This window comes from Polypterus senegalus, chromosome 13, assembly GCF_016835505.1.
Source record: "Polypterus senegalus isolate Bchr_013 chromosome 13, ASM1683550v1, whole genome shotgun sequence".
Lineage (NCBI taxonomy): Eukaryota > Metazoa > Chordata > Cladistia > Polypteriformes > Polypteridae > Polypterus > Polypterus senegalus.
Window position 1 is genome coordinate 75901243 of NC_053166.1, and position 16373 is coordinate 75917615.

The following is a 16373-nucleotide window of genomic DNA, read 5'->3' on the forward strand; positions in this document are numbered from 1 at the left end:
TAATGTTTACACTTACAACTAGATCCAGTAATGCTGTTTTTTGGTCTGTTCTGTCATGTAGTCTCTCAATTATTTTTTTCTTTTTTCCATACACTATATTATTTTAGAGTGAGCCTCATTTTGTGCATGTCATTTAACATAATTCTTGCTACGCTAAGCCGTGCTCCACTTGCAGGATTTTGAGTTTAATTCTTCTGTTTATGTACACATTTGGATGTCACACTCATTTGGATGCAGCCCATAACTGATACCAGTATAAGCTTACCTTCATCCTGAATGGATCCACATATGCAACAGACAAAAATAACAAGATACGGCAGGAGTCTAGGCAATTGTTGCAGGTAATCAACCCAATATAGAAGCTGTAGTTTTCTGCAAAAGTTGGCAAAGAATATCGCAAAGGCAAAGAAAAACAGAAGTGTCACAATAAAACGTTAAGGTCACACCTTTTTTCTGTTTTGCTGGTGTTGCAGACATGCTTATGAATCGGGTGTAGGAATTGCCAGGGATGCCATAGTGCCGATTTTCTTCCAGTATTTGGGGTATGACACAGAAAATGTCTAATTTTTAATACTTTACAAAATATTAAATATTGATGTTCTATTTTGCAGGAAATCACAATGCATTACTCTTTTTTTATCTGACTTATTGATAAATTATATCACTATAGGCAAATGTTAGTGTTTTGTGCCTCATAAGACAAACCATTGGCTCAGTTCATCCCATTGAAATCTTTTTTTTTTTTTATATGTGAAGTAGATTTTGCGCCTCTGTCTGAACAGCAAGGGTATAAGTATCTGATAATGATATACTTTTTTCTTGAGAATTCTTCACAATACCATATGATGCAATATTATACTATATGGCACAGCACAAAATAATACAATGAAAAAATAATTAGTCATAGTAACATGGCATTCCCAATTTATAATAATTGAAGAATTTTAATGAAGGTCTTCATTGGGTGTCAATTAACATTAAGAAAATGGCTCTGGTTATTGTAGCAATATTGTTTAAAAAATAATCAATAGCGCTATACATACTACTAAAATATACATTCAAAATGTTTCCTCTAATAAGATCTTTCGGCCTAAATGCTGTTCTGTATCCTTGACATAAGCCCAGCTATGCAACCAAAAATGAGCTACAGCAAGCATGTGTCCAATTTCTCCACACCTGCTAACGCTGCTGATGCTTTTAGCAGTAGAACGTCCTTCCGTGAGACACTAACAAAATTCTTTGTCACAGACTCCGCTTGTCTTCAAGGCTCTGTCTCTGTACTCAAACCCAAAACGTTTTCTAACTGTTTCCAGAGCAAGTGAAAAGATAGAAAAATGTTTTCTAAGTATACCATAAACGACTGCTTCTTACTTTACGTTAAGTAAAACTAGCCCTTTAGAACAGTATCTCATCAGTGTATCATCATGAGCAATTTTCATAAGATCAATAAAGCTGATCGATTAAGCCCAGTAAGCAGAGTGGTAAGTTTGACATCTCCCACACTGCCTGCACTATTTGTGTGCTGCATATTCAAAGTGTTATCTCTTTTTCCTTAAATTACAGCAATTTTAAATGTTTTTATATTCTTTATGATAAGGTCTGGTACAAATGCATATAATTTAAAATATCTATTTAAAATTAACAGTAATGAGGTGATTGTCATTTTGTGTACATTTGGACTGTAATGTATGTTATTTGTACTGTAAAGGCCAAATTTCAGTTTAAAATTTAATGATTATCTTGTTAATTCCCTTGTCTGTTAAATGTCTTTGAGAATCTTATATTACATTAATATTGATTTAGTCAATTAGGTGTATCATCTGAAACAGTTGCCTTTTGCAAGTCAATTGTAGCTAAACCTCATCAGAATGTATTTAACCCACAGGTATATCTTTTTGTAAACCTTGTCTTCCGTGATCTTAACATGAAGATCACGTATCGTCTCCTAGTCATTCCCTCATACAGGATTTTTTTTATAATAAGAGAGATTATTAACATGTAGGCAACATAAAACTGTAATAATAATAATAATAACACATTTTATTAATTCTTATGCGCCTTTCTAAACACTCAAGGACACCGAACAATAGATAAAACACAACTAAAATACAAAAATTACCCCTTGTGTTATGTTTTTGGTCCTTTTAATCTTTCAATCCTTATTACCTTCAATTTTTAAAATACCATGACATTCACTCATAATATTCAAAAAGGAATAGTCTTTCAACATTTAAAGTGTTTTCATTTTTCCAGTATTGCTGCATGTGTAAAAGCTGTCTTATGTTTGTTTTTTTTGTTTTTTTTGTATTGTGTAGCACCAAGCCAACTGAAAAACCAAAAGAACTAATAATTCCTCTGATCCACAAGAACCGCTGGTACAAAGAAGATGCAGCAAACAAAGCTGAACCAAAGCAGAACAGTGAGAAACCAAAAGAAGATGATGCGGTTGTATCACAGGCGGTGAAGGAATTAATAGAAGGTAAAGCCCATTTTATGAATTGGCTTATCCAGCATTGGTCACCTGGTACTGGCTCGCTGATTTATATTTCCTTTATTAAGGGGGACTACACTGCCTTTAAACTTAGAAAAAGCTAAACAAAGATCTAAGCAGGTAATGTTTTAGGCAGCACAAATTATTAATATCACTTGAAATACTAGTCTAGTTTCTTACTAACACAGTTTCTCTGTGATATTAGTATCTTCTACAGAAGATATTGCTGTTGTGAATCTACTACATACACCTACACACCCTAATTTCATGAGACACTATACACCCTCTTGTAATACCTTATCTTCTGTGAATATGCTGGTTAGTCTAGCTTGTTTCTGTAAGCACCAATTATTTGTTAAGATTTTAATTTTTATTGCAATATCTGCAATTACAGCTCTTCCATTTTTAAGGGTCCTGCATTTTTCCATGCTCAATTCAATGTAATGTTGGCACAAACTATTACAGATAGAATTTGCTCCAATGTCAGTGTTAAAGAGGAAGTTCGTCCTCCTTAAAATACAGTATTCATACACCAAGCATTCACATGTGATTTTGAGTTAATTGGTATTGTTTAGATTTTGAATGTAGGAAGTGAGGAGATATCAGTGTAGGGCTGTCCTATTTATTCAAAATGGAATTATTCAATTATTCAAAAATTCTGATTTGAATTTTCATACAGTGGTGCTTGAAAGTTTGTGAACCCTTTAGAATGTTCTATATTTCTGCATAAATATGACCTAAAACATCATCCGATTTTTCACTCAAGACCTAAAAGTAGATAAAGAGAAACCAGTTAAACAAATGAGACAAAAATATTCTACTTGGTCATTTATTTATTAAGGAAAATGATCGAATATTACATATTTGTGAGTGGCAAAAGTATGCGAACCTTTGCTTTCAGTATCTGATGTGACCCCCCTTTGCAGCAATAACTGCAACTAAACATTTCCAGTAACTTTTGATCATCCCTGCACACCGGTTTGGAGGAATTTTAACCAATTCTTCCGTACAGAACAGCTTCAACTGTGAGATGTTGGTGGGTTTCCTCACATTAACTGTTCGCTTCAGGTCCTTCCACAACATTTTGATTGGATTAAGGTCAGGACTTTGACTTGGCCATTCCAAAACATTAACTTTATTCTTCTTTAACCATTCTTTGGTAGAACGACTTATGTGCTTAGGGTCGTTTTCTTGCTGCATGACCCACCTTCTCTTGAGATTCAGTTCATGGACAGATGTCCTGACATTTTCCTTCAGAATTCTCTGATATAATTCAGAATTCATTGTTCCATCAATGAAGGCAAGCCGTCCTGGCCCAGATGCAGCAAAACAGGCCCAAACCATGATACTACCACCACCACCATGTTTCACAGATGGGATAAGGTTTTTATGCTGGACTGCAGTGTTTTCCTTTCTCCAAACATAACGCTTTTCATTTAAACCAAAAAGTTTTATTTTGGTCTCATCCTTCGACACAAAACTTTCTTCCAATAGCCTTCTGGTTTGTCCACGTGATCTTTAGCAAACTGCAGACGAGCAGCAATTTTTTTTTTTGGGAGAGCAGTGGCTTTCTCCTTGCAACCCTGCCATGCACACCATTGTTGTTCAGTGTTCTCCTGATGGTGGACTCATGTACATGAACATTAGCCAATGTGAGAGAGGCCTTCAGTTGCTTAGACGTTACCCTGGGGTCCTTTGTGACCTCGCCGACTATTACACGCCTTGCTCTTGGAGTGATCTTTGTTGGTCGACCACTCCTGGGGAGGGTAACAGTGGTCTTGAATTTCCTCCATTTGTACACAATCTCTGTGACTGTGGATTAGTGGAGTCCAAACTCTTTAGAGATGGTTTTGTAACCTTTTCCAGCCTGATGAGCATCAACAACTCTTTTTCTGAGGTCCTCAGAAAATTCCTTTGTTTGTGCCATGATACACTTCCACAAACATGTGTTGTGAAGAGCAGACTTTGATAGATCCATGTTTTTTAAATAACACAGGGTGCCCACTCATACCTGATTGTCACCCCTTTGATTGAAAACACCTGACTCTAATTTTACCTTTAAACTAACTGCTAATCCTAGACGTTCACATACTTTGCCACTCACAAATATGTAATATTCAATAATTTTCCTCAATAAATAAATGACCAAGTATAATATTTTTGTCTCGTTTGTTTAACTGGTTTCTCTTTATCTACTTTTAGGACTTGAGTGAAAATCTGATGATGTTTTAGGTCATATGCAGAAATATAGAAAATTCTAAAGGGTTCACAAACTTTCAAGCACCACTGTATTAATGCATACCATTGGAATTAGGTTAAAACTTCTGGGAGTACAAGTATTTTTACTTATGAGCTATATTACAATAGAAAATATACCATTACTGTAATATACTGTTTTTTAATACTTTTTAGAATGATTTTTAATATTAATATTTTTTTTTCCTTTGCTTATGCATTCTCCTTCTTCTTTCAGCTGCTCCCATTAGGGGTTGCCACAGCAGGTCATCTTCTTCCATATCTTTCTGTCCTCTGTATCTTGCTCTGTCACACTCAGCACCTGCATATCTTCTCTCGCCACATCCATAAACCTTCTCTTAGGCCTTCCTCTTGCCTGGCAGCTCTATCCTTGGCATCCTTCTCCCAATATACCCAGCATCTCTCCTCTTCACATGTTCAGACCAACGCAATCTCACCTCTCTGACTTTGTCTCCCAACCTTCCAACCTGAGCTGACCCTAAAATGTACTCATTTCTAATCCTGTCCTTCCTCGTCACAATCAATGCAAATCTTAGCATCTTTAACTCTCTCACCTCCAGCTCTGTCTCCTGCTTTCTGGTCAGTGCCACCATCTCCAACTCATGTAACATAGCTGGTCTCACTACTGTCCTATAGACCTTCCCTTTCACTCTTGCTGATACCTGTCTGTCACAAATTACTCCTGACACTGCCTGCACTCTCTTTTTCACCTCTCTTTTTACAATCCCCATTACTTTGTACTGTTGATTCCACGTATTTAAACTCAGCCACCTTCGCCAACTCTACTTCCTACGTCATCACCATTCCACTGACCTCCTTCTCATTTACACACATGTATTCTGTCATGTTCCTACTGATCTTCATTCCTCTCCTCTCTAGAGCATATCTTCATCTCTCCATGGTCTCCTCGACCTGCTCCCTACTCTTGCTACAGATCACAATGCCATCAGCAAACATTATAGTTCAAGGGGACTCCTGTCTAATCTCATCTGTCAACCTGTCCATCAACATTGGAAATAAAAAAGGACTCCGAGCCGCTCCCTGATGTGATCCCACCTGCATGTTCAATGCATCCGTCACTCCTACTGCAGACCTCACCACTATCACACTTCACTCATACATATCCTTTATAACTCTTACATACTTCTCTGCTACACTTCTCCACTCCTCAGGTATCCCCTTACTTTCCAAGATTCCATTAAACAATCTGGTTAAAAACTCCACTGCCATCTCTCCTAAACACCTCCATGCTTGTATGTCATCTGGACCAACTGCCTTTCCATTTTTCATCCTCTTCATAGCTGCCCTTCTTTCCTTCTTGCTAATCTGTTGCACTTCCTGATTCACTATCTCCACATCAACCTTTTTTCTCTCTCTCTCTCATTCTCTTCATTCATCAGCCTCTCAAAGTACTCTTTCCATCTGCTAAACACACTCTTCTCGCATGTGTGAACATTTCCATCTTTATCCTTTATCACACTAAGCTGCTGTACATCTTTCCCAGCTCGGTCCCTCTTTCTAGCGAATTGGTACAGGTTCTTTTCTCTCTCCTTAGTGTCCAACCTCTCATACAATTCATCATTTTCTTTAGCCTTCACCACCTCTCCCTTCAACTTGCGCTTTTTCCTTTTCTCATGCATTTTTGTTCAAAAAGACTGTTTGTACCCTGGGAGATTTGGCTTTCAGAAGCTCATTAAATAAATAGTGTGAATTAATATCTGTCTATGGTCTAAACACTCAATAGAGTGACTAAAAAGGAAGAAGATTAAAAAGAAAACTTCTGACTTAACTGTCACGGTGAGGCATTATGCAGGCGAATTGCCATTTGTATAATAGATCCCGAGTATCGTTTCTTGACAATCTTCTGGTGAATAATTCATAGGCTAAAAGTCCTCAGTATTACTGTTTCAGAGAAAGGTTGGCTCTGTTTTGTTTTCTCTTTTTCACTACTACCTCCAGAGGGTCCAAAGTGCATCCCATAAATGAGCCATAAAGAATGCATGTGAAAACTTCCTCTTTTAGATGAATGTGACACTTTGAAAGTATTACTTCACAAATCTTTATCTTCGATTCTCAGTTTCTACAAAGTGATAAATCCTTATTGAGGCACATTTCACATTGTCTGTTTGTACCTGTAAGACATGTACAATAAAGCCATTGCAGTGCTGTGGACACTTAGACCTTCATATAACAACACAGGGGACTAAACAAAACTAAAACTTTGATCCCACTCACAGAATCCCTAGCCGCCCAGGTTTACTGTTGATGCAAAATATAAAAGATGTGACTTAAATGGTTGATTTTAGTTAGACCTCACTGGCAGTATATTCAAAGTCAGCAGCTACCTAAGACTCAAGCTTCATTTGACACTGAGTGTTGGAAGAGATATGCTAGAGAGTTTTTACATTTTAAAGATTTTTTTAAAATGGTAGATTTTAAAGCCTATAAAATAACAAAATGTTGATTATGTAAGTAAAAGTCCACTGTAATCTATATATATATATGGGAATGTGGGAGATGAGTATGATCTTAAGAAAGGAAACCAGCTGCTACTTGCTTGCTACAAAGAGCTGGAACCTGAGGTTCAAGACTGAACAAGAACTGGATCCGGAGCAGAATGATACTTTTAGGATGCAGGATGAATATTTAGAATAGTGCTCTGAGGCCCTCTATGAACCCAGAAAGATAACAGTAGGATAGAGAAACTGTCAAAAATGTTTTGTGAAATCTGTAAAATATTGCAGTGTTGTAAAATGTGTCTGGAGAAATGCAATGAATAAATTAGCACAAGGTAAAACAGTTTTTCATTTACATTCAAATCTCACTTTGTAAAAATTGTAATATAAATAATGAAATTAATTCTGAAAGCATTACTTTAAAGTTTAGAGCTTGAATTTTAAATTCCACAAAATGACTGTCTCATCAATCAAGACAATGCTTTGCAGGATTTTTCAGAGGACCATACTATTTCATACTCATATTGCTTGTAGGTTTAATTTAGGCAATGCTACTAATTAATAACTCATTTAGTAAGGCTCCTGCTTTGTTTTCCTTGTTTTTTTGTGTTTCTGGCCGTTAAAACAGTGTGGTTCGGTTCCTGTGAAATAGGTTTAAGAAGCTGGATGATACAATTTATAGTTAAATGCAAGGATTAGAAAAAATGTGGTAATTTCTTTTATATTATGTTGACCTTAAGAATAGGATGCCAGACCGACTTTAGAGTTTTTCCTGATTTTTTTTTTTTTTTTTTTTTAATTTTAACAAATTTTGGATTTAGTGTTTTTTTTTCTTTTGGAGTCACTTTAAAGATTAGCATTTGGGAGCAACTGTTAAGTCAGTTGGAAAATTTGTGGCATAAACACTGGTCCTATTAAGTTTTAAGAGCGTATTTATTATGAAGAATTAACTTCTCCTTTACTCACTATGTTAGTATACAGCCCTTATGTAAAGTTTAATAAGTGTATTATGTATTCAGACATACTGTAAAGATACATTATAGACAATGATGAAAGTTGAGGTAATACACTGTATAATTACATGTGGCAGAGGAGAAACGAGTATGAACCTATTTTAGGTTTTTAGCCTGATAAAAGGTGGGCAGATCAGCTGAAAACAGTATCAGAAAGCAAAGATCCACCAGTATTGGGTGTTCCAAGTAGAACACAAAGTGCAGAGAATTGTGCTTAGTGTAGAAGCTAAGAATGTTTTTTCTTCTTCTAAATGCTTCTTTCAATTTTCTCGGTTTGTGCTGTTCATTCTGTACATTACAGCATACTTTTGATTTCGTGGTACTTCAACATGTAACTAATAATGTAGTATATCTTTACAATGATGAAACATGCTACTTGAATATCTGAATTAAAACGTTCTATGTTAATAGACAATATAATTGAATACTGTCTATCAATATTAATCTGAAATGATAATGAACACCCACTGTACTGTACAGTTGACAATAATTACTTGCAACCTCTGCAACCTTTAAAGGGCATTGTCGACACTACACAATATTGTATACGCAGAAAGTTTTGAAATCTATATAAGCTCAAAGCTATGTATCTTGAGTAAGTTTGTTTCATTATTTCTGTTTTAATTTTTTGATTGCATATTTAATTGTCATAAAAGTCTTAATATGGTCATAACAAAACAGGAAATTAAAGTTAGAAATGCACCTATGATTGAGAACTTGTAATTTTAGTTGCGGTTTAGGCTGGCATTCCACAGTTATTGCCAGTGAACTTTTGCAGTTTCTATAAATTTTTACAAATTATCTGTCATAACAGCTGAGAAGTACCTTAATGTTTATTTTTTTTTGTATTTAATAGTTTTTATTTACTAGGATTGACATAATTATTGGTTGTATTACTGCATAAACTGTTTAAGTTTAAATATTTAATCCTTCACTTTCAGGTTGGTTAACTGAGTAACTTGGCAAAGGTTATGCAGTATTCCTTTTATTTAACTGGCTAAATGCCAATAAATAGCTGTAGAGATGGTAATCATTTAAGGATTTAAGCAATGTCCAAGCCTTTCAGTATTTGGCTGGGAATGTAGTTTCAGTTGTAAATATGTATTGTGTACTATTGCTTCTCTTCCCACACCCCTTAGAAAATTAAAATCTTATTACACCTTTTGTGTTTACTGGATTCCTCTTGCTAAAAAGTGCTTGGCTGTGATTTTAAAAAAGTTGTAAAAGGGAAAAGAATACTTAAACAGGTTAATTTATACTTGTCAGATAAAATCCAATTGTCAGATATGATTTCACTTTGCAGCCACCATTTCTATAACTGCTACCTGTAGAACGTTATTTATTTGTTCTGTGCATTAATCTTCAGATTACTTTACATAAACACAGGCTTCAGTTATTGTCTATACTTGTCCTAATAATTGAAATATTAAAACGCAACAGCTGAGAAATATGGTTTAAAATATATTTGTGTAGTTATTTTTGAATATACAATTAATATAGTGAAAACGGTGAGGACTTCAAATGAAAATAGGTGATTAGGATTTGTCACCCATTCATTTAACATTACAGATTTATTAAACATTGTTTAATCAACATTTACCTTATTTAAAGTGAATGCATTTTTTTCCACACTATCTTTCAAAATAAAATAAAAAAATAGTTTTGTTTTTTTATGTGTTCTTGTAGCAGTGTGTGTAATATATTGAAACAAGCGTTATTTTTTTACTAAACAGAATCAAGAAAACAGCAAGATCAATGGAAGAGTGGCCCAAATGTGGATTCAAACCTATCAATTCCCTTGCTTATGCAAAACAGAATGCCAGAAGGTTATGAAGATGGTGACAAGTTGAATGTTGAGTTGTTGCCACCATGTGTAGGTATATGTCCTTAGTATTTGGATGGGGTGAGGAATTAGCAAAAACTAGATTAACTAAAAAAATACTGTTAAACATGATTGAAGTTATTATATCAGCCAATTTAATTGCCTTTATACTTAATTTTTTTCGCACACAGTTTTTATGACTGTGTATGTGTCATTTGCAGCAAATATTAAATCAGCTATACAATTAAAATATTAATGTTTAAGTCTGGAAAAAGTGGAGTAATTTTATGAATAATGACTTTAAATAGTAACCCTAAGAATCAAACTAACATAGAATTTCGTGGACCTCCAAGGTGGGCACCACTGCCCAAACCTGGCACAAACAGACACAGAGGCACAACTGCAAAAATGCACAGGACTTTTTATTTTATTTTCCCTTGTAAGAAATGTCTTCTCCATCTCCCAAAAGCCAAACACAGTCCCCAAGCACAGCACACAATACATACATCTCTTCTTCTTCCACCTCTCTCTCTTTTCTCCTCCACTCCTCCTGGCAAGCCTTATCCACCACCTCCCGACTCTTGCTCCCAGAGTAGTGTCTGCTGGCCCCTTTCATAAGGCACCCAGAAGTGCTCCAGGTGCTCATTGATGCATTTCTGGCAGCACTCCAGGGTTTGGCGGAATAGCTGCCAAGAAGAGCTCAGCAAGAGCTGCAGCACTTCATGGCGGTGCCCCGGATCCCATCAGGGCTTTGTCAAAGTCAAACTCCCATGGAGCCCTGTGGGAGTCCGAGGCACCACTGCAACCCAGGGTGGCTGACACCTAATGATTCGGGGAAGGTAATGCTGTGGCCACGCTTCCTCCCTGTCTTTCCAGCGTGAAGGCATTCTGGCCAGGCAGGGGGCCCTAATATATATATATATATATATAATACCAATGATTATTTTGTCAAACAACAGAGAATGTTTTTATTGTCATATTATATATTCTTCAAAATGATGAATACATTCACTTTGAAACTTTTATGTGATTGAATTTTTTTTTTAAAGATGTGACAAGAATATTTCTGATGTTTATGATCCCATTGTATTTGATGTCAAACAACAGATGAATGCTAACTAAGAAGATTTTATTGTCATATTATATGAGTTTATATCCACACACTAGGACAAGAAACAACAATGGTAAATTTTTCTTATCTAAAGATCTTGACCATACATTGTTCTTCTATCTCCTGTTAAATTAATCTTAGCCTGAATGAACCTATTAATTTTTTACATTTAAGAGTTTTCATTCAAAAATTTACCATTGTTGTTTCTTGTCCTAGTGTGTGGATATAAACTCAGGGAACTTCAGTTTCTGTATTATCTTTGAAGAAGGGGATCCCATTGTATCTTAGTTAGCCAATTGTCATTTTACATTCATAATGGCTAACACGGTACAACAACCTAGTACTACCATTAGAGCAATAAATGATGGATTGGGGATAGAGCAACCAAAAAAAAGTTAATTTGATAATGTATTTTGTAGAGTAAGCACCTTTTTCTAGATTTACTGGTGCTGATCTGGGAAATATGGGTAGCCATTTTTTAAATATTGTTGCATGTTTAATCATTACTACTGTAATGTTAATGTAAGTAAATTACCAAATCATTCAAAGGAAGTAGAGTATATAAAAACTGTAAATTAGGAGGAATAGGGGTAGCATATGTTATTAATAGAAGTTAAAGTAATCAAGTTTCTAGTCATGAGAATTTATACCTGCCTGTCACCTTCAATTGCAGCCTACAGAAAACGATTATGACAGTGTACCTATTGAAGCTTTTGGTCTAGCCATGCTGAAAGGGATGGGCTGGAAAGAGGGTGAAGGCGTTGGGAAGACATTTAAAGAGTGAGTGATTGGCATTTGCCGGTTCTTCAGATGCATTTTATATATTGTTATTTGTTATATTCTTCTACCATCAAGTCCTCATTAATTTTAGCTGCCCTTTCGGAGATGAATTAATATCTTGAAGTTAAATTCACTGAATTGTTTCTAGTTATGTTTTACCTACGGCACTTCTTCCTTCTTGTTTCCTATTCTGTAATTGTTAGAGATGTCTTCTTTCTTTCAAGTGGTGTTCTTTTTAAGCTGCTTGCTTGCTTTCAGACACATACATTACCTTTCAGTTCTGCTCTAGCAGCTGTGGAGCAGCAGAAAGCCAAAAACTATTAAGTACAGTCATGTGAAAACAAGTATATCCCTTGAATTGTATTTTCTTTTTTTAATACAGTCAGGCGATGAGTTACGGCACCATTTGGGACTGGCAATCAGGCTGTATGTTAAATGTTCATCAAAAAGTGTACAGATCATTGCAATCGAGGCTCTGTGTGTCTGGTGTGGGTCACCAGTACACATACTTTTAACTGGTGATACAGAATAGCACAAAACAGTCTTAAAGTCTCAGTGGCCACATGCCTTCTGTGAGTAAGAGAAGGGCCAAATACATAAGGATTAGCCACATGAAGTTCCAATCAAAACAAATCTTAAAGAGCCCTCCAAGAGTATGAAAACATGAGTCCCTATGGAATAATAATAATAATGAAAGATTTATTAATTAATATTTGCAAGACGTTTCTGTCTTCTTGATGGAAGAAAATACTGCAAACTATCTGCACAGATTGGAAACAGAAAAGAAGTGTGACTTCAAAAAGTATTCTTACCCTATTGTTTTCCTATGGCCCTTGGCCGTAAGTACGACTGGCCTCAACTCGATCGGCACATGACTGTATTTGTGAACATATTAAGATTTGATCTGCATTTAAATAGTTTCTTAATTTAAAAAAAAAAAAAAAACTTTTTTGAAACTTAGATGATGCATTTGAAAATGAAACATCCATCCATCCATCCATTTCCCAACCCGCTGAATCCGAATACAGGGTCACGGGGGTCTGCTGGAGCCAATCCCACCCAACACAGGGCACAAGGCAGGAACCAATACTGGGCAGGGTGCCAACCCACTGCAGGACACACACAAACACACCCACACTAGGGCCAATTTAGAATCGGCAATCCACCTAACCTGCATGTCTTTGGATTGTGGGAGGAAACCGGAGCGCCCGGAGGAAACCCACACAGACACGGGAGAACATGCAAACTCCATGCAGGAGGACCCGGGAAGCAAACCCGGGTCTCCTAACTGCGAGGCAGCAGCGCTACCACTGTGCCACCGTGCCACCCAAAAATGAAACAATGAAAATGTTTTAACTTATTTAATGAAAATGAACAGGTATGTTTCTTCCATCTTTGGAAAAATTAAGTACGTCTTTCGATCTAGTAGCTAGTATTGCTCTTTTTGGCAGTAATAACCTCAATTAGGCATTTCCTATAACTGTCTTCCAGTCTCTTACATTGACTAGGAGAAAGGCTTTCACACTCCTCCATGCAGAATTATTTCACCTGTTCAATGGTTAAGGGGTCTTTTGTGTGCACAGCCCTTTTCAGATCCAAAACTCCCCATCCGAATTAGCATCACTATGGGCTTCTTATCTGGACTTTGACATTGCCATTCCAGAACCCGTCATCTCTTTCTTTTCAGCTGTTCCTTGATGGATTTACTGTTATGTTTAGGGTCATTGTCATGTTGTAAGGTCTACTTTCAGCTGAGCTTCAATTTTCTGACAGAAGGTTTTGCATTATCCTAAAGCACCCTCTAGTACAGTGAACAGCTGTAGACAAATTGTAAATGCAAGTAGTTTGCTGTGCTTCCAGCTGTGGAAACCTGGTAGTTCAGGTATGCTATGGCAGTCCGGCACTTTATATGTGGCTGTCTTTAAAAGCGACACCAAAGGTAAGGTTATACATGAAGTATTGCGTCTTTTGTTTTTATCAAATTATGTTTGATTAGGAAAAAAGTTACATGGACCAAATGCTCAAAACATCTGCTAGTGTTTTTTGTTAATTTCATAATGCAGTTATCACTTGCATTAACATTTTTAAAATCTTAAATCCTTGTAATTTGCATTTACAGCTGCATGAAACCTTTGTAATAATTTAAATATACTGTAACAAAATGATTTTAAGAAAACAGTTTATTAAGGGCCTAATATGAAATCTGCTTCATAATTAGGGTCATCAAACCAGTTGAACTCCAGTATCGACCCAAGGGTTTAGGCCTGGGTGCTGACAAATCTGCAATCAAGACGCAAGATGAAAGTCGTCCCAAGCGTCCACCCAAGCCTGGTGAGGAGCGAGCAGACGAGGAGCCGCAGGGTCTAGTCGTTGGGAGCAGTGTGCTGATAGAGAAAGGACCCCATAAGGACCTTTATGGCAAGGTATTTTAATTTGAACACAGCAAAGTAAATTGAAGTATGACGTTTATCTTCTTAAAATCTGAAAGGCATGACTGAAACATTGCAAATAGCAAAGCTAATCATTTTTACACAGATGCCAAGATACGCAAATACGTGGAAATCAGAGATGTAACGGTTAATGTGTAACACCATAGATAAACCAGTTTATCAAGGATTCAGTTTGAAAGTGGAACTTTCCAGTCTGTTATGTCATTGATCCTTATTCAATCTGAGTTGCACAAGTTCTTTGCAATTTAAGATTTACTGTTTAATTAATAAAGGCATTGCCCAAGGGGGTTGAATTTAAACATGTTAGAAAAGTTTGAGATATGAAACTGAGAGAGTAAGAATTATATTGTATTAACATGCATGTATTAATGAAAGCTTCCAGGAATTGGAACGTAATATATTTTTTATTACCTTATAGTTATTATATTAATCCTGTGCTGTCATTTTTAGATTTTGTAGCCAGATCAGTTCTGCAGTTTTATACTGACAAAATAACTAGTTCTGTCAATGCTGAACCACCTTGTTATAAATGACAACAACATACTTTCTCATTGCCAAAAATGAACTGAGTGCAGGTTTACATTTGGCACTGTCTGTATCTTATACTTGGCATTCCGTGCATAGAAATGTAGATTACAAGGTTGTCACAGTCATAGCTATACTGCACAAGTCAAGTTCATGTAATGCTGTTGTGGATTGGTATGTGTAAGCAGAAAAAAACAGTTGCACAAGAAATCATCATAACCAACAATTTAGATGAGTTAATATCTGTTTACAATGTAAACTTTGAGATCTCTTTTAAATTAATATTAAAATTACTTTGAAATTGTTTTGGACAACAAATTAACTTGTTCAAGTTAACAGATTTGAATAGTGAAATTGCACCCTTAAACATTTCATGTAATTTCACTGTGATAAACAGGAACAAATACTCGGCAATCATGACTGCAGTATCCCACAGAGTTTAGTTTGCAGTACATCTAGGGTTTATCTTGGCTGCTAGGTGCAGTTTTTTGATTGATATCTACTTGCTACCTGTAAAATATAAATATATTGTTTATACATTGAATTATTGTCATTTTTGAGATTTAATTCCCTTTTAAGATATTCATTTTCATTTAGCTCAGTCATAACAATCACAAAGTAAAAATGAACAAGACATGAAAAGAGCATAATCTGGTGTGGGACATGAGGTTTGCATCAGATAAGAGGCTGTTACATCACATGTGGCTGCTGTTTATTGATGATCTGTTGATTAACATTGTGCTTTGTGTTTGCCATATTAAATTATTTCTTAAGCTAAAATTTTGTTTACAGAATATTTCTCATTGTTTTGAATCCACTTTAAGTCAGACTAAACTAAGCAGCAAATTAACATAGCAAAGTTCCCGTTTTCCATAACAAAGCCCCAATTTTCCATAGTTGTTAGCAGTGACACTGTACATTTCCACTGCAGCTAATGTTTAACAAGGTTTTGGAATAATTGCCATTGAAAGAGCAACCCATTCTTTGCTAACCTCTTTTGCTGGCCTGTAGAACAGAATGGTAATGTGTGTGCAGTGTAAAGGAAGGTAGCTATTAAGTACACCTGGATAAAATATATATATATATATATATATATATATATATATATATATATATATATATATATATATATATATATATATATATATATATATATATATATATATATATATAGTTTAGTAAATCAGTAATCAAAAGCAGTGAGTATTTTAAACAGTCTGATACTTTGATATTTGATAACTAATAATTCCCCCTTCTTGCATGGAAACTTTTACTAGGTAGAAGGAATCGATCCGGACAATGCAAGGGTAATGACGAAGCTTGCAATTGGAGGAAAAAAAGTTACAGTCAGCCAGCACTGTTTGCGACTGGTCAGCCGCAAGGAGTACGATAAATACAGCAAAGACCTCAGTAAGAGATTTTCATTCTTTTTCTAGGCTACTTTAATAACATCAAGTCTTCCTTTCCAT

At 35.7% G+C, this 16373-nt stretch overlaps 1 protein-coding gene across 1 annotated transcript in view; it reads left to right on the top strand.

Annotated features, from left to right (window-relative positions):
• gpkow (G patch domain and KOW motifs) overlaps positions 1 to 16373 on the top strand; it is a 31424-nt gene that overhangs the window by 379 nt on the left and 14672 nt on the right. The window contains exons 2-6 of the mRNA XM_039775903.1: positions 2316 to 2479; positions 9950 to 10089; positions 11823 to 11929; positions 14148 to 14352; positions 16182 to 16314. Coding sequence (XP_039631837.1) covers positions 2316 to 2479; positions 9950 to 10089; positions 11823 to 11929; positions 14148 to 14352; positions 16182 to 16314 — 749 coding nt within the window. The remainder of the gene's footprint in view (positions 1 to 2315; positions 2480 to 9949; positions 10090 to 11822; positions 11930 to 14147; positions 14353 to 16181; positions 16315 to 16373) is intronic.